The sequence below is a fragment of the Macaca fascicularis genome, chromosome 9 (genome assembly GCF_037993035.2).
Source record: "Macaca fascicularis isolate 582-1 chromosome 9, T2T-MFA8v1.1".
Classification (NCBI taxonomy): Eukaryota; Metazoa; Chordata; class Mammalia; order Primates; family Cercopithecidae; genus Macaca; species Macaca fascicularis.
In genome coordinates this window covers 58,512,446-58,530,965 of record NC_088383.1, presented here as the reverse complement: position 1 = coordinate 58,530,965, position 18,520 = coordinate 58,512,446, and the positions used below count along the sequence as shown (strand labels likewise).

Here is an 18,520-nt window from a genome sequence, read left to right as displayed (position 1 = left end):
ATTGCTTGAATCCAGGAGGCGGAGGTTGCAGTGAGCTGAAATCATGCCACTGTACTCCAGCCTGGGCAACAGAGCGAGACTCTGTCTTAAAAAAAAAAAAAAAAAAAAAAAAAAAAAAGATGATGCTCGTCCTCAGAGATGCCTTCTTCACATTGAGTGTCAATCAGCTCCCTGCAACTCCCCCACCTAGATGTGCTACTCTCTTTCTTTGCACAAGACATCTGCTGTGGAGACATGAAGACATCCAATGCACCTCCCTAAAATTTATCCAGGCTAAGCAGTGGCTGACAGCATGTAGAATTCAATGCACAAATGGATCAACCACCCAGGGAAGCTTGTGAAGATGGAGATAGGGATTCTGGACTTCTCACAAGCCCCTGGTGATGTGGAGGCTGCTGCTCCAGGGACCACACTTACTGGCTGAGCATTGAAAAGTCCACTTAGAAGTAAGAGGGGCCCAAGTCCCTGGTGTGGCCCCTCACTTAGTGGCTCTGTGACCGTGGGCAGTTAAATCCCATCCTGGCACCTTTGTTTCCTTTACAGTAAAATGTGGCTAATGAGGGCATCTCTCATGGGTTTGCTGGGAGGACCGAGTCCAGGCTCAAGCTCCCCACTCATGGGCCAGTGCATGGTACATGCTTGACGATGTGAGCCCTTGGTCATGTTTAGCTGAATAGCCTGGGACCTTCAACTGTTCCCTGGAGGTGCCCCACCTCCATGTCCTCTCCCCAGGAGACATTTAGAGGGGTCATACTCATAGAAAAGGGCCAGGGCACTACACAGAAGATGCAGACAACATCGGTAATTTTCACAAACAACATGTTCTCATAAATCTCACCACTGTCCTACTAAACACAATGGCAGAAATAGTGGTTTTGCTGGGCAACCCCTGTGAGTGAAATATCAATTCAGAAGCTGAAGGACATATCAACCAAGGTCTATCCTGTGAGGCCACACTGGTTCAGCTTTTGTGCTGATTAGAAATGCTGATGAACAATTAGCTAAATTAATACACTTTGACATGGCAAGACAAATCTATTAGTATTTAATCAATGTCATCTTTGATAGATTAAAGCTGGGGATATTCTGAATTTTTTCATAAATTAATGGACAGCTTTGTGTTTCTTGGCTTGGCTCAGGTGCCAACTCCTGGAGCCAGAGCAAGTTAGGTGTTCCTCAGAGCAATCTATTAAATTACTCAACATGTGGGATTGTAATTGTCTTTCTTCTCTGTTAGATTTTAACTCCTTGAATGCAGAGACCAGATCTTATTGTCATGGTACCATCAGCACCCATCAAAGTGCCTGGCACAGTGCAAATGTTTGTAAAAAGGAGGGAGGAAAGAAGAAAGGAAGAGAGAGAAGGGGAGAGGGAGGGAAACAAAGAAGGGAGAAAGAGAAGGAGGGAGTGAGGAAGGAAGGAGGCATACATGACCTCCCTCAGAAGCAAATGGAAAGAGGAAAACATCACTGGCTAGTGAGTTGGGCTTCACTGGATGGAGACTCTCTGCTTGTGTTCTCTGGAGGCATTATCCGCTTCAGGAACACAGGCCCATTGCTGTAAGGGAGTGAGGTGTCCTTCTAGCTGACTTGCTGGGAGCAAGTCTTTATGTGTTCAGTTCTACCCACAGTCTTGCCAATATCGGTTCTAAGGAAGAAGATTGCTTCCCCAAAATGAGTTCCCCAAAGTAATATTTTCTCCTGTGGGGACATAGTTACTATAAGTGTGGTTCTTATTGAATGGAGGGACTCTTCCTTTGTTAGATAATTCTTTTCCTCGGGTCCTGAGAATTGCAAAATGAGTTATTCCTTCTCATGTTTTAGTGAGATGAAAACAAAGTGGAGAGGATGCTTGAGGTGATTTGGAGCCAGGGTCAAAATGCAACTTTGTTCTTGTCTCTTGCACCCAGTGAGTGACTCATGTGAACCAGATTTTGGGATAGTGGTTTGCCTGCACTCCTGGCTGGTTGCCTGGCTGGCAACAGGTGTGGCCAAATTGAATGGCATTGGCTGGGGGGAAAGGAGGGGGCATTGTGTGGTATTTTCACAATGAAAATCAGGTGTGGCTGCACTTGTTGGGAAAACAAAAAGATATAAAATCTCGAATCCAAATCATGACCTGAACTGTGCTCAAAGCCCCTGTATTTGTGTGAGTCTGGGACTTGGTTTACTGAATGCCTCCTCATCCTTCCAGTGTGGAAACGGTGCCTTTGCCAACAGGACAAGGACGATGCATCTTGCATGGTCCCCTGCGCCCTGGGCAGCACAGTCCTGGCAGCTGCTGAGGTTTCTAAACAAAGAGGGAAGCACGTTTTGCCCCTGTGTTTCCAGTAGAACAAGCATTAAGAGGCTTCTGTAGAAGCCATGGTGTGGAAACCTATCAGGACCCTGGGTGCTGGTTTTGCTTCCTAGCCGGCTGCCTGCCAGAGGGCACCTGCTCTTAAGATCGAGCAAGGACCCCTCCCCAACCACGGAAATACACGAAAATCTTGGCTTCTTTCAAGGGAAATTCCAGGCACCTAGCTAGCCCTGAGAAGCAAAAGAGCAACTTGATAAGCAGGAAGGTAATAGTAACCTAAAACAACAGCCAAGGAAGCCAGAGTCCTGGGGTGTTTGGTTCGCTCTGGAAATTAAAGAGAACATCTGAACTCGTGACTCTGAGATGTTTTTCAGAAACCTAGACCCCCACCAAACGGATCCACTAGCACAGAGACCTCAGAGAAGAGGGAGCTGAGGACTGAACTCTGAGAACGGCTCTTTGTTCTAAATTTCTTCCTGGGGGACCTGGGGGAAGTCCCACCCACAAGCTAGAGCTAACATTCCTTATTGCTAACCCAAATTTTAAAACAAAGCTTCTCTTCCTTAACCAATTGCAATTCAGAAAATGTTTGATTCCATCCTATGACCCATAAGTCCCTGGTTCAAGATATCCTGCCTTTTTACGCCAAACCAAGGTGTACCCTCCATGCGTTGATTTACAATTTCATCTACTTCGGCTTTCCTGAAAATTTCCCTTGCCATTAAAAAATTCATGCTTGCAAGCCACGGGGGAGGTCAGGTTTTAAGCGTGAGCTACCTGATTCTCCTTGCTTGGTGCCCTGCAAATAAACACCTGCCTTTCTCCCACTGCAAACCTCAGTGTGGATTTTGGCTTTACTGTGCTGGGCCAGTGGACCTGTTTCGTTAGGTAAAACTCAAACTCTTGAGTGAATCCCGACACTTCCCTCCAAATCCCCAAAGGTCAGGAACCGACAGGGGGTGAGGGGGTGAACACACTTTCTTTTTAAGTGGAGGGCACAGGTACTGGTCACTAAATTGGGGCAGTCAGGACCTACTGGAGGGCCTGGCCCTGCAAAGGCATGGACAGGTGTTGGAGGGACAAGGTGGGACACCAGACTGTGGTAGACAGGGAGGTGGCTCTGTCAGTCCTGACCCCCACTGCCCACAGAAGGAAGACAGGAGTCCAGGGACACAACCGTATCTGCAAACTTGTTTCACTTTTTAAAAAGTGGGCCTTTTCTTGATCAGAAAATAGCTTTCAGAGGCAAGTTTCTCCCTGTGAAGGAAACCCATTCTATGCAAATGATCATTTCTGCAAAATTGCCCTGCGCTGGTCCTTAGCCAGTTTGCCTGAGGTGACCTGAAATGGCTGCTGAGTCTGAGCTGGGGGCCTCAGGGGTTTGCTCATCAAGGAGCCTACAAGTGAGTGGGCGGGTGCAGGTGCAGAGCGACCCTTGGGACCAGGTGGTGCCCTTGCCACACCCACCTGGTTGGCAGGGCCAGGGAAGAGCAGGGCAGGCCAGGAGAGGGAGGAAGGAAGGGATGGAGAAGGGCTGGAGTAGAGTGCACCTGGGAACTGGCACGGAGGGGACTGGGCCAAGCAAGCAGCGCCCCTCCATCAGAGGAGAGACAGGGAGCCCTTCGGGTGGGATCCCTACTGCCTTCTGGATTTTACGGATCTAAAAAGGCCATGTGTTGACGATCATGTGTGTGTGTGTGTGTGTGTGTGTGTTTGTGTGTATGTGTGTGCGTGTGCATGTGTCTGCATATGTGTGTGTGTGTGCTGCTTGTTTTGGGAGAGGGGGAAGTAAGCTCCTCTGGGTTCATCTGGGGGTGGGGCTCAGCCTGCGGTAACTCAAGAAATGCCTTCTGTGGCAAAGTCCTCTAGGTCGTCGGTGGAGATGATGCCCAGGCCTGGAGCTTCTGCATCCTCCTCTTCTGGGCTCTGGGGAGGCCCATGGGGGCGCTGGCCTGCAGAGTGCGGGGTGCAGTCACCATGAGGCCCTGAGGCCAGCTGTAGTCCAGACTCGTGGACACTCTGGGGCCTGGCACGGGCCGTGGAGGCACGAGGGCCTTGCCTGAGGAAGGTGGGTGCGGAGAGCTGAGAGGAGCAGCGCAGTGGCATCAAGGCCGTCACAGGCACTGGCTGGAAGCCGGGGTACAGCACATAGGGAGCGGCCAGGGCATCTGGTGGGGTCGGCTCTGGGGAGGCCCCCTCGGAGGACGGGATGGAGACTTTGACGTACTTGCCTGTCTCTGGGTCATAGAAGGTCTTGATTTTCACCTGGAGTGGCAAGTCGAAGACAAAGTACTCCCCGGACTGCGGATCCTGGAGGACCTTCTGGGTGGCGGGGTAGGCAGGTAGGGGTGTGAGGGACTGGGGGCCTCCGGGCTGCCTCCCGACAGGCTCCGAGAAGCCGGACACGGAGTGGCGGTGCACGGGAGGGGGCAGGGAACGGACCACAGGGAAACTGTGTCGGAGCCTCTCTCTGGGGCACAGTGGCCTTTGCTGTGTCTGCTCCAAGTCCTCTGGGCAGGGTTTTCCCTCTTGTGACTCGCCGTGCTTCTCCTGAGCCTGGTCGGTCTTCCTCCTCTTACTTGCCAGCTTCTTTGCCCGCCGCAGGGCTTTCTCTGTTTTGGGTGGGACTGCAGGTGGCTTGCTTGCTGCCCTCTCTAGCTGTGCAGGAAGCTCAAGTCTCCCAGGGGTGCCTGCTGGGTTGGTAGCCACATCCAGCAATGAACCTCTTGGAGAGAGGGTTCGGAGGTCTTCTGCCGACAGCTCAAGTAGGGGGTCAGAGCCACCCTCCCACACGAGGGCGTGGGTCAGGTCCTCCCTCCTGGTGACCCTGGCAGGACTGGAGCTGGCCCAGGGGCTGGCTTGAGGAGGCTCCTCGGGCAGCAGCTCTGGTCCTCCAGGGGCCTGGGAAGGCTCCTCCCACATGCTGCTGGCAGCAGGGGAGCAGGCACTGCTCTCCCCCGGGGAGCTGGGGTTAGGGGAATTTGCCATTTCACCGGGGACCAGTCTTCTGCCAGGGGGCCCTGCTCTGGGTGTGGACAAAAAGTGACTCTTGAAACCTGGTGTCTGCTCTTCCCAACAGGTTTCAGGCTGCCATGGGGGTGACTGGTCTTCTGTGTCGCCCTCGGGTAAAGTGATGGTGGGAATGTGCCGTGGGGCCGCTGGCTTCCCTGAGTCTGCAGAGCTGCTCTTGCAATTGCTTGCCATGAGGCCATGTGCAGCATCTGGTGGTGGCTTCACCCTGTCCCCCTCTCCCACCAGAGGCATAGATGGGAAATTCCCCTTTGGGGCTGGCTGAGAGGCCTCCATCCTGGCCATGCTGGACCCCTGCCTGGGGTCCTCCATGACCTCGTTGGCCATGCACTTCACACGTGTGCTCGGCGTGTTAGTGGGTGTCGATGTACCAAGAATGTCCTGGTTTTCGGGGGCACAGAAACCAGGATCCTCACCCCATTCTGGCCTTGGCAATTCCTCCTCTTTGTGGCCACTGCTGAGGGAGTCCTCCAAGGACATGGTCCTCAGGAGAGGCAGCATGATAGGTTTAATTACAGGGGTGGCTCTGAGGGTGTTGTCTTTAATGGTAAACAGTATGTGCCTGTTTGAAGCAGAATATGGTGAGGGAGTAAGGTCTTTGGCCTGTGAAAAGGTCGTACTCTTATTTTCCCCAATCCAAGAGCCTCTGAAATTAGCTTCCTCTGCCGATGCCTTCCTGGTTCTTCCTCCAGGCACACTTTCCCCTTCTCTTTGCAATGCTTCCCCCTGGCTGCCGTCTTCCAGGCGTGCGTGCCCATTGCTTAAGGCACAGTACTGCGGCTCATCCTTCCCCACCACGTTCTCCTTCTCATCCTTCTGACTGTCACCTGCACTCACATCCTTCCTCCTGTCTTCCCGCTGGTTCTCAGTAAACCACGTCTTCTGCTGATCATCAAATGAGGCAAAGGATTGATCTGAAGAGCTGGTGCTGAATTTGGCCTTACCCTTGAGGCTTGGCATAAAATCGGATTGGCTGTCACTGTAAAACACATCTTCCTCCTCAGGAGAGAGGGGCCCTGGGGATAATTTCTGGTTCAAGTGTGTGTTCTGAAGTCCTGCCTCCCTCTCAGGTTCTGTCTCTTGGGACACAGATCTGGAGAGCTCATTCTCTAGCTGGTGAGTCTTCGTTTTCTCTGTAGCCCTTCCAGGCTCAGGATCCCTACTGCAAAGCCTGAGGGATAGGTGCTTCCTGGGGCGGTGTTCCCTGGAGTCTGGACACCAGCCGGATCTGGCAGGACCCATCTCCAACTCGCCTTCCACCTCGTCATTCTCATAACTGCTCCTCTCAGCAGCCTCCCCGTTAACATAGAAGGGAACTTTGGTGATAGTCGAAGCTGCGCTAAGAGTTAGATAGCTGTCTGCAGAGGGCTCACTGGGGTCAGCTGTAGGGACCTTCTGGGGATTGATGTGTGATGCAGTGGGGTCATCAGCGGGTCTCTCCTTAGAAAGCTCGTTTGGAGGGCTTTCCTCAAGCCCATTGGGTAGGATGACACCGTTGCTCACAGGTTCTTGCTTTCCATCAACCTTACCTCTAGTTTTCTCATCAAGCCCTTTCAAGAGAGGTGAGGAACTGTATGTGCTCTTAACACGCTTCCGCACGTCCTTGAGGTTAAACAGCAGGCTAGGGGCTTTGGACTTGTAGCTGTCTCGAGACTGACATTCACTGGGCTCCTTCTCTTGGTATCCGTTTAGCTGTCCCGGGGGTGATGGGGTTTGCTCTGCCGGCTGGCTCTCTGCTGAATCCAGGGTGTGCTTGCTGGGTATGATGGGGGTCAGGAGCTTACTGATGTTAAAGGGGGGATCATAATGTTCATTGGGTTCCACGGGCAGGTCAAGAGCATCATTTTCTGGAAACTGTCCCTGGGGGTTGTGTTTTGTATACAAAGGGGGGCCTCTCCTTTTGGTCTGTGTCTTTTCTTCCGAGGTATCTTGTAGACTTTCTTTCCCTTTTTTGCCAGTCTTTGGCTTCCTCCATGGGGGCTGGGCTGGCTTCTCTTGAGAATCAGGCTGTGAGCTGGGAGCTTTTCCTTCCACAGCAAATACCTGGGATCCTGGATCCCTGCACCCCCAGGGTACGGATGTGGACAGAGCCCCTGCTGTGAGTCTGTTCTCTTCCTGACTGCGGCAGGCCTGAACCTGGCAGGGAGAGACTGTGCACTCAGGAGGACAGGGTTCACTTAGCAAGGTCGTGTCCCCATAGTGCTTGGGAGCTTTGCTTTCTGGGACGGTTCCAGCCACGTCCTTTCTCTCCAGCAGCTTTGGTTGGTGGGCATTCCATGACTCAAAAGCACTATTTTCACTGTGCAGAAAGGTGCCTTTGCCTCTCCCAGGCTCACCCGTGGCTGGCTTGTGGTGTGGAGAGGGGAATTTTGACTCAGATGAGGTGGCCGTGTCGTCGGCTGCCGGGAGGAAGCTGCTGGAGCTGTGACAGGCCATTTCTGGGTTCTTGGAGGACTCCTGTTCTCCGTGCTTCCTGCCTGGCTGGTGGCTGTTCTGATGGGTGTTGGAAACTTCAGCGGGCACCCTCCTGACTGTCAGAAATGCAGAATCAAAGCAGAAATTGACACTGCTTTCTGGAAGAGGAGCGAATTTGGGGGGATTTTTCAGAGCCGGAGGCTTGCTGGTAGTGGGCCTGCTCTCACAACGTTGGCTCTCAGTCCTGTCGAAAGATTTAATTAGTGTTGATACTTTGGAGACTGGCTTGTTGCTGCTCCTTAGGCCGGAAACTGGCACCTCCAGTCTCCTCTGGACTGGCGTTGGTGGGGGGCTGGTTTTGGGGTACTTTTCCTCTCCCTGAACGTACTTGGGTAGCTGTCGGAAGGTGGCTGCCCAGCCTGAATGTTCCGTGCCCTGTGATGGTAACTGGCTCCAAATGCCACTTTTCCTCTGGGTGTGGCTCACTGTTCTCTGGTGAAAAGTCCCAAATACCTGTCGGGTGATATCTGGGGACACGGCCAGATAGGAGTCATGGAAGGATGTATCCTCTGAGATGCACAAGCTCCGGAATGCCCGGTCTGTGAGGCTGCTCACTTCCCTGTCTGCATCATCCAACACGCTGCCGATGCTGGAGGAGTCACTGAACCCGTCTGTGCACTTCTTGTTTCCCTGCATCATCTGTCGGCTCCAAGAAAGCTGTCCTCGTCAGCCGGCAGGTGTCTCTGGTGATGATTCTGGCAAGTTTAGGTGTTTCCCTCTTCCCACAAAACTGGAGCTTCTCATTCACAGATGCAATTGCAAAGTGGGGAATTTTTGTTTTTTTCTCTGCAAAAGAAAAAGATGCAGGGTGTGAACAGGGTATACAGCTCTACGCAAGAATATGTGCTGGTCCAGGTGGAAAATGGTGCCTGTGAGGGTTAATTTTATGTGTCAACTTGGCTAGCTTGCTATACGTCTAGACTGTAGACCAGTCTAGCTGTTTCTGTGAAGGTATTTTTAAGATGTGATTAACACTAAAATCAGTAGACTTTAAGTAAAGCAGTTTATCTTCTATAAGTCAGGTGGTCCTCATTTAATTAGTTGAAGGCTCTAAGAGTAAAAAGGCTGAGTTCACAAGCAACACAAACAAAAATAGACAAGTGGGATTACATCAAGTCAAAAGCTTCTGCAGAGCAAGGGAAACAATTACAAAAATGAAAAAGTATTCTACGGAATGGAAGAAAATGTTTTCAAACTGCATATCTGATAAAGGCTCCAGGAGATTGGGAGTAGCATCCCGGCATAGGCTCAAAGCCGCTGGGCTGTCAGTAATGTTTGTCTTTCATCCTGGAAGCCAGGCTTCATTGGGGTCTGTTGTTTCCATGTCTTGACCACAGCACTCTGGTAAGTTAGCAATGCTGATTCATCGGCTGATTGACTTGTTTCTGTGAAAGACAGAACTAAGCTGGAGAAAGGATGGGGCCTGAGTTCTAGTGGACTGAATGAGCTTATGAGGAGCTAATGACCTGCTCTGGGAAGGCCTCTCTGCACATGCTCTTCAGTCCTACCTTGAAAGGCAGGCTCCTGGCTCCCTGGAAAGTACATGCTCATGACAGCATATGCTTTTTAGAAGGCTGCATACAAGGGGAGAGCATCAGCCCGCGTGATGAGTAGGGGAGACTCTGAGGGCTGGCCAAGCTCACGCCTTCCCCAGTAGAAGACACACGCTCGGTCTTCAGACTCCCATGCAGTTAGCATGGCCAGAGGACATGGCTGTGATCACAGGGATGGAAGCAGCCAGCAGTCTGTGAAAGTTCCTGCCTCTCTAATCAAAGGAGCAATTCCTGTTGTCTCCGCTCTGTCAGTGCTCTTCTTCCTGCCTTGAATGCAGACAAGAAGCCAGAAACTGCTTGATTTCTTTGCTGGGGCTGCTGTAACAAACGATGGCTTAAACATTGAAAATGTATTGCCACACAGTTCTGGAGGCTGGAAGTCCAAAATCGAGGTGTCGCAGGGTTGGTTCCTTTTGAGGGCTGTAAGGAAGAATTGATCCTAGCATTTCTCGTTGGCTTTAGGACACACGTCTTCTCCCTGTGTCTTCACATCATCTTCCCTCTATGCTTGTCTCTCTGTCCACAGTTTTCCTTTTTCAAACTTTTAAAAATTTTCTAATTATTAAAAAAATGTTTTTCATTCTGTCACCCAGGCTGGAGTGTAGTGGTGTAATCATAACTTACTGCAGCCTCGACATTTTGGACTCAAGTGATCTTCCTGCCTCGGCCTACCAAGCAGCTGGGACTACAGGTACACTACACCCTACCTGGCTAATTTTTCTATTTTTTGTTTAAATGGGGTTTCACCATGTTGCTCTGGCTTGTCTTGAACTCCCAGGCTCAAGTAATTGGCCCATCTTGGCCTCCCAAAGTGTTGGGATTACAGTCATAAGCCACTGCGCCCTGCCCAAATTTTCCCTTTTCATAAGGACACCAGTCATACTGGATTAGGGCCCACCTTAATAACCTTGTCTTAACTAAGTACAATACATCTGTAACAGCCTTATTTCCAAAAGGTCATACTCTGAGGTAATGAGAGTTATGATTTTTTTTAGGGGGGCCATGATTCAACCGTAACATTGAATTCACTTTGCAGCCCTGAGAGACAAGCAATGGCCACTGAAGGCCAACCTGCAGAGGATGGCAGGGTGGACAGGTGAGGAGCCCAGGTCCTGGCCAGCACTGCTAAGCTGTGAGCCCATGGCAGCACCATCCCACATGAATTTATGTTATTGAGGCTGGTGTGGGGTTTGATGGAACCTGAGTGGCACTGACCACTATGAGTCAGGTTTTCTGTACCCTGAGATCCTATCAAAACAGTCCGGAGTCTCCTGATGTCCTAAATGCTGGGATTCTGATCTTGGCAATGGCTGAACTCAGTAATATTGGGGGTTTCTACACTTTGAATGAAAATAAGATAGTTTACATTAAGATGAAAATAGGTTAGTTGGAGACCTAAATTTAGAAGCTTAGATAGAGTCAACCAAGCCTCTAACCAATTAAACACACCCTCGTATTAGTAGGTATTTGCTATTTGGTTTTTGAATACTCAGCTTGCATCCTCTGAGAAAAAGCACTTGATACTTTGTGGGAAATTTCCTCACCCCTTGGTTTTCAGTCTTTGTGGGGCTGAAAGTCAAGGTGCCTGCAGAGGCTCCCCAGGGCCAATAGCAGGTGTGAGACCGAGGACAAGCCCATGGATTGTAGCAGTTCTCCTGGAGCCACACAAGGATGGAAGCATGCTCAGGCTTCCTTGCTGGTGGTAGAGCTTTCACTATGCTTAAGGACATACCTGACCCCTGACGTTTCCTAGCCTGGAACTTTAGCTGTCACCTTGAGTCTACAAGACCTCCATTTTTCTTTTAATACATATGCATTTCTACCTCATTTGTTCAGTTTCTGCTTCTGTTGCTTGTGGTTGAAGAACCCTACCTGATCCTGGGTTTACATCCTCATTCCAAACAGTGGTGAAGGATGTTCATGGATTTTTCAGAGCATTCAGAAAATAACTACATTGCTTCTGCCTCAAGGAAAAGAGAGACTCCCTTCCCACCTTGCTAGCTTTATTCAGATAATTTCTTCAATTCTGATTTGATATACCTGGGGTCAGACGGGACAGTCAGAAACTTGACCTCATTCTCCCCCCACCCCCAGCCCCCATTGTACCTTTCAGCATAATGGCCAAAAACAAAAGGTGTTTCTAGATGCCTGCTCTTGGATTAGTTCCATACCTGTTACAGTACTGGAAGCTGCAGGTGCCTGCTGTGCTGAGTTTCAGGATGTGTAGTTTTAAAACATCTTTTTATGCTTATATTTGGTGTCATCACTGCCCATCTAGAAAGAAGAAAAATAATTTCAGTGGAACCCAACTGACCAAAGGGCCAAGCACAAGTTCAGTGGAAAAAGTATCTTTTATTTTATTTTTTTGAGACAAGGTCTTGCTCTATTGCCCAGGCTGGAGTGCAGTGATGTAATTTTGGCCCATTGCAACTTCTACCTCCTGGGTTCAAGCAATTCTTGTGCCTCAGCCACCCAAGTAACTGGGATTACAGGTGTGCAACACCATGCCCAGCTAAGTTTTGTATTTTTAGTAGAGACAGGGTTTCACCATATTGGCCAGGCTGGCCTCGAACTCCTGACCTCAAGTGATCTTCCTGCCTTGGCCTCCCAAAGTTCTGGGATTACAGGAGTGAACCATCACACCTGACCCAAAGTATCTTTAAATGACAGTTATACAACAATGTAATTGGCCTTCAAAAATGAAAAAGAATCCATACTTGAGCTCAACAAAATTCCAAAAATAGGCATATTTGACCATAAGGTCAATTTATATCCCTCCTAATATCCATTAATTTGTCCATGGTCCAAGACATTTTTAGAAACCTGTTTTAAGCTTTTCAGTTTTCTAATATGATTGACCCAGTTGTGAATTATTTTTTGCTAATAAAATCTGACCTAAGGCCCTTTTCCCACTGAACTGATAAGTTGGGTTTTGCAGCAAAGAGAACTGGAGCAGTGAAAGTCAAGTCCACTCAGCAAGTGGCAGCATAGTGTTGGATTCATTGTTGGCAGAAGGCTTGAGACTTCTGACAGCTAAAAGAACCAAAAAGCTGCCCAGGAGGATTTTCAGAATGCTCAGAATGAAGAGTGAACTAATTAAAATAAATCCACTCTGCACATTTTAAATGCGGACCTTTGGGGTTTCCGTAAGACCTTTCCCAGCTTGTAGCTCCTGGTTATTAATCTAGTTCAAGGTAGTTTATTAATAATATTAATAATCATAATAGCTTGAATTTGTGGCATCTATTTCTTTGGAGAATCACAGAGGTGCTCTGTGTCTACCACCATACGGCAAGGCCCTATCCCTGACTTCCCAGGCTGGCTTAGATGGGCCTCCTTCATGTTCCCAAAGCATACTGGGTTTACCTTTTCCAAAGCTCAGCCGTGTTGTCACTTCATACATCATGACCCATATGTTTCAGGAACTGATGATCGCTGCTTTCTCTCCTCAACTAGAAAGGAAGTTCCTTGAACCAAGGAAGGGAGTCTTGTATACCTTTGTATACTGAGCTCAATAAATAGAAGCTAAATCACTGTTTGTGGTAATGCTCTGAATTGGGTTATCTTTATTCTGATTTTTTTTTTTCCTGGAGGGCAAACTGAGGCACAGAAAAGAAGGGAAAAGATAATATGAACTTTGTTGAGAAAGACTCCTGGTCTTGGGTCTTATGGTCTTCCAAAAAATTCAGATCGATCCATTTGCATCTCTAAATAATAAGGCCACTCCCCTGCCTGAAGCTCCACTGAGATCTGACTTAGGGATGAGGATGAAACCCATCTGGTGTCACACACTGGTGAGATGGAGGTGCAGAACGACATAGTGGCATTTATTTTGTGAATGGTTAGGACACCCCTCACCCTGTGCTTAGGCTTTCCCCCTAGGCAGTTGCCTCATGGACTCACTGACATTGCTGCTGGAATGAATTTTCCAGATGCCAGTGGAAAAACTCTCTTGCTCACCACTTTGAACCATTTGAAGGAAGCCACTCTGAACTGGCGAAAATTCTTGCTGGTAGAGCACTTTGCCAGTGAAAGGGTGTGTTCCCTTCAGGCAGCATGATGGAGGATACAGTGCACATGGCAGGGCCATGTTCTAAACAAGGTCTTGGAACCTCGTCATGAATGCATAGAAATAAACATCAATATTTAATCATGACCTGGTCAATTCCTATTTATGTCTGTGGCCTTCAAAGACTGTTCTCTTAAATGCTTCTTATCTCCCCCCTCCATTATTTCCTTACCTGTCTCACTCGGCCTTTAGTGTCTGGCCCCCACTCCTCCCTGATGGATCTTCTGATGGCACTTTTGCTCCTCATCTGACTGAACTTCTAGACTGCAATCTAGCCTAATGGCCACCGTCTACTTGAGATACTCTCTCACTTTGACTCTTTCCTTCTCCCCTCCCTGTCTGGATGTTTAGTCTCTTCCTCTCCTTGACTGCTGGATTTCCTCTGCTCCCAGTCCTGGAGCCTCTTCTCTCCTCACTGTACAGTCTACATGCGGTGATTGTCCCCACACCATGGTCCCTGCAAGCATCCACACACTGAGGCTGCGTCCAGGCCAGGCCATTTGCCCGGCTGCAGTCCACGCCTCTGCCCACCCACCAGGCAGCTGGGTGCCCCTGTATCACAGCCCTTCCAACCCACACTTTTAAAGCAGAGTCCATGAGCCTTCTGCAAGCCCACTTTCTCCCTGGGGACCTCAGAAACCTGATGTCACTTTTGATTTCCTCCTCCTGTGCCTTCACCTATGACATCCATTTCCTAGTCCCATGAGTTTCATTTCCGAAGGTCTCTTCCTTACACACCAGTCTCCATCTCCACAGTCACTGTGTGGACCAAGCTGCTGTCTCAAATCCCCCGGCCACTGCAGCAGCCCATTCCACCAAGAGGCAGCTTTCAACACTCAAACTTGTTGATATCAACCTCTTGCTTAGAATCCCTTGATGGCTTTCCAGTTTTAAGGAATGAAGATCAATCTCCTTAACTCAGATCCTCTCTTTCCATCCACACCTTGTGCCATCTTTCCCCTCATGCTTGGCTTTCCAACCACCCTGGTCTTTTTCCAGTTTTATGCCATCCTACTTCCTGCCTCAGGGCTTCTACACATGGTGTTCCCTCTGCTTGGACTTTTTTACTTCCATCCTTTCATCATTACTGGGTTAACTCCAACATGTGCTTCAGAGCCCAGTTCACATGTCCCTTTGATGATGCAGCTTCCTCAGGCTATTCCAAGTCTGCTCATTACACCCCTTTATCATAGGCTATACCCATTATTTTGCAGCACTTACCATAATTATAACTAAGCATTTAACTGGGTGATTTGTTGTTTAATGTTTGTCCCTCCTGCTAGCCTGAGTGCTTATTGGTGGCGGGGTCCACGTTTGTGTTTCTTTTTCATGTAGCACAGTGTACAGTGCAAGCAATATCTGTTAAATAAATGAGAAAACCCTTCCACTTGTCATGATATTACTCACACTGTTGACAGGCTTAGGAGGACTTACTTTATTGACAGTCAATTATAATCCAATAATCGCAGAATTATCACAAATTTCAAATTAGTGAATTTGAATCCAAGTGGATTTTATTTACTTTTTGATTCCACATCCCTCAAATATGTAAAATTCCCCCATGGAAAGAAATGGAAACAGGTGGACAGGATTGTTCTTGGAGACTACTGACAGGCTGGCTCTGGGGAAGGCATCCCTCAGCAGCGTGGCATGTACTGTTTATGTCCAGATTGCATTTCTATCAGGGGGAGATGAAAAGAGACTTCATCGTGACTTTGCCATTTCCCAGTTGGTCTCTCACACTGCTCTCAGTGCTCTAAGTTGGGGAGTGGTTTTGATGCCTTCTGGAGGGCCAGCGTCCAGCAAACTTCCACGTAATGTTGAGTATATTACCCGGGGCTCTGTTTACAGCCACAGTGTGAATGGTCATTAAGTGATGCGTTATCTAAATTACAGGGTCAGCGGATGAAATGCTGGCTTTGCCCTCTACCTCCAGGCAACTGTGCAGGACTCAACAGCACTTCCTCCACCGACCCAGGCCAAACTTGCATCAGGTGGAGAAGGTTCTGCAAAACACCAGAGCACACTAGGGGAAACAGGATCCCCCGGCAGGAATTTAAAAATGGACTCTCCAGTTGATCCCCTGGAGAAGAGCAAAGGGTCTTCCATGCCCACTGTGAATATGCGCACGGGTGAACTGGTGGTGCCCTGCAGCCTTGGAGCCCCAAGAATTACACTTAAGGATGTGTATTTTCTTCTCCTTATTGTAGGGTCATCTTTTTGAATCAGAATACTTCAAACAAACTCAATTTGAGCATGTATCCTCATGAATCAGCTTTTCCGTGAGATGAGCACTGAAATACCCTTTGCACAGTCATTGCTAAATTCTAACTCTTCCAAAATGTTTTCTCACATGATGCTTTTTTTCCATGCCACGCCTCATGATGCTTTTATTATTGACTGGGATGTGCTGCTTTTTGCGGATACAATTCTCTCTCCCTTCTAATCCTTTACAAATGCCTATGCATGACCTTCAAGTCCCTGTTGGCAGGGGAGCTCTGCCTGCTCCCACACCCTCCTTCCTCCAGGCCTGTGGTGCCCTGTGCCAGGGAGGGGCAGGGCCCATGTGTCCTGGACCGGATTCCTCAAGTAGTAGTCCCTGTGCCTGGAACATCTCTCCCTGTCCTCGGCCGCAACTGCTGACAACTTCCTCCTCTGTTCTGTTCCTCGTAGAATCTTTTCTTCCCTTTTTATCACTTACATTGCTTTATTCTTCCTGCACTGAGGTGAATCTATCTCTCCCACTAGACTTTGAGATCCTTGGTGTGAGGTCCCTGACTTGGTTCATCTTTTACCTACAGCGTGCCTGGTGCACCCTGGTCACTGGGAAATGTTTTCAGCTCTGGTTGCTGAGTGCACATCTTGGACCCTGGGATCTGATGACAGAGGTTTACTGTGGTGTGCAGAGGGACAGAGGTCCATGTTCCCCTTGTCTTCCTCAGGGCTTCTGGCTGGCAGCCAACCCAGTCCTGAGAAGGTCATGCAGTCCACCTTCTGCTGATCTACCCTGGACCCTCATGTGTCCCAGGTTGTAAGGACAGGAAGTGTAAGGAGAGAAGACTCACAACTCCTACATGCCAAGCCCTATTGCAGGTGTCCCCCACATAACTGAGGAGCGTGTCAGGTCCACAGGACCAGAGCCCCATTTGGTGATGCTGGAGGGCCCAGCTTAGGACCACAATCACCCATGAGGTGAGACAAACAGCCCTCAGAGGGAGGACCCGGATATTCCGTGTCTCACAGCTGGTGATGGAGTGGGCTTGGGGCCAGGTCTTGGTGGTCCTGGGGACACTGCACAGAGGGAACAGTTGGTGGTCTGGCATGGCCAGGCTGCTAGATTGAGCAAATTAAAAATACAGGACACCCAGTGAAATGTGAATTTCAAATAAACAATAAATACTTTTTTAGTGTAAGTGTATCCCATGCAATATGTGGGATACATTCATACTAACAAAATTATTCATTATCTGAAATTCAAATTCCACTGGATGACTTCATCATCATCATCATCATCATCATCATCATCATCATCTGGCTACATGAGGGTCTCACCAACTTTTAGCACTCAAAGTGGATCACAAATCAGAGGAAGCCAATGCGGTGAGTCAATACTGGGATGACACAGTGACGGTCATGGCTCAAGTGTATGCATCACCCTGTAGTTCATGACACACTTCAGCATCGTGATCTTGTTTGATTCCCATGACTCCTCTGAGGCAGGTTGAGTGGGCCTTGTTGTCACCATCTTCTAGGTTGAGAAACAAAGGCACAGAGAGGTGCAGGATGTTGCTAAGTGCCACAGAGCATGTAAAGACTCTGTGGATTTAGATGGGAAGAACTGGAGATGAGAGTCAGCCTGGGCTCACCACCTTACCACCTTCTGCTTTCTCCAGGATGAAACCCTGAATCTCTGGCCTGTGGACTCAGGCTCCCATAGGCATGTCCTGGGAGGTGGTGCCAGCCCCACTCTTGGCTCATGGGAGAATTGGTGGCTCTGGGGGAGAAAACGAGGGTTTCATTTCACTTTTATGATATGTCCTAAGGATCTTCTTGGCTGAGTTCTCCCAGACATCCACAGAAGTGAAACTTTTGATTCAGCCCGTAAACATGAGTCCTTCCTGTTTGGGGAGGGCTCTGGTGCTGCGGGAGGCTCAGGCAGCTGGACTCTGCAGAGCTGGGGGCTCCCCTGCAGGCCCAAGGTGCACCCTTGAGCTACTGAAGATATGTTCCATTTTCCTCCTCATCCCTGCCCATCTTTCCACAGGAAGCCATTGGGGTTTGCTTCGTTGCTAGGTTTGACCACTTGCCGGTAGTGTGGTTTCTGAGCCCAAGATCTTCGGGTGAATTTAATTACCTTAATTGAATGGTGCTTTCACTTCTTAGAGAAGGGGAAACAGGAAGACAGTGGAGATGGCAGGGGTTGGCTTTATCACACCCAGAAGGCTCTAACAAATTGGAATTGATTCCTCTTGCTCTTTTTTCTGGGTTGGTTTTCTGAGCCATCAACTCAGGCATGTCTGAGGAGCAGTTCAGTGGAGTGAAGTGTGACAGCTCCTCCCTGTCTATGCACAGCCTGGAGCCCTGCTCACAGATGGTCCTCTACCCGCAGATGCACAGCACACACAGCCTCCGCCACCCCATGCCACAGGGTGCCTTGCTCTGAACCTGCAACTTGCTGGTCAGTTTTGGGCCAAGCTCTTGACCTTTCTGTGCAATTCTAACAGCCCTCTTGCTTTAGAGGGGAATGTCCTTGTCTATGGTCTATGCTTTATGAGGAGAATGTCTTAGCTTGAACTAAAATATCATAGGCTGGAAGGCTTAAAATAGACATTTGCTCCTCACAGTTCTGGAGGCTGGAAAGTCCAAGATCGAGGCACTGGCAGACCTGGTTTCTGGTGAGGGCCCTCTTCTTGGATTGTAAATGGACATTTTCTTGTTGTATTCTCATACGTCAGGGAGAGAGAGTGAGCGTGCACATGTATAAGCAAGCCCTCTTGTGTCTCTTCTTATAAGGGCACTGATCCCATCACAAGGGACCCCACCCTCATGACCTAATTACTTCCCATAGGCCCTACCTCCTAACACCATTCCACTG

At 49.2% G+C, this 18,520-nt stretch overlaps 1 protein-coding gene across 5 annotated transcripts in view; it reads right to left on the bottom strand.

The window, feature by feature from the left end:
* Positions 1–804: 804 nt before the first annotated feature.
* Positions 805–18,520, bottom strand: part of C9H10orf71 (chromosome 9 C10orf71 homolog) — a 29,943-nt gene continuing 12,227 nt past the window's right edge. For 4 of the 5 annotated variants that reach the window (XM_005565147.5, XM_045399882.3, XM_015456021.4 and 1 more), the window contains exons 2-3: positions 11,528–11,630; positions 805–8,589 (exon numbers count right to left, since the gene is read on the bottom strand). In XM_005565147.5, the coding sequence (XP_005565204.3) occupies positions 4,135–8,442 (4,308 nt within the window). In that variant the 5' untranslated portion in view covers positions 8,443–8,589; positions 11,528–11,630 and the 3' untranslated portion in view covers positions 805–4,134. The remainder of the gene's footprint in view (positions 8,590–11,527; positions 11,631–18,520) is intronic. The other variant, XM_065520721.2, reaches the window with a different exon arrangement.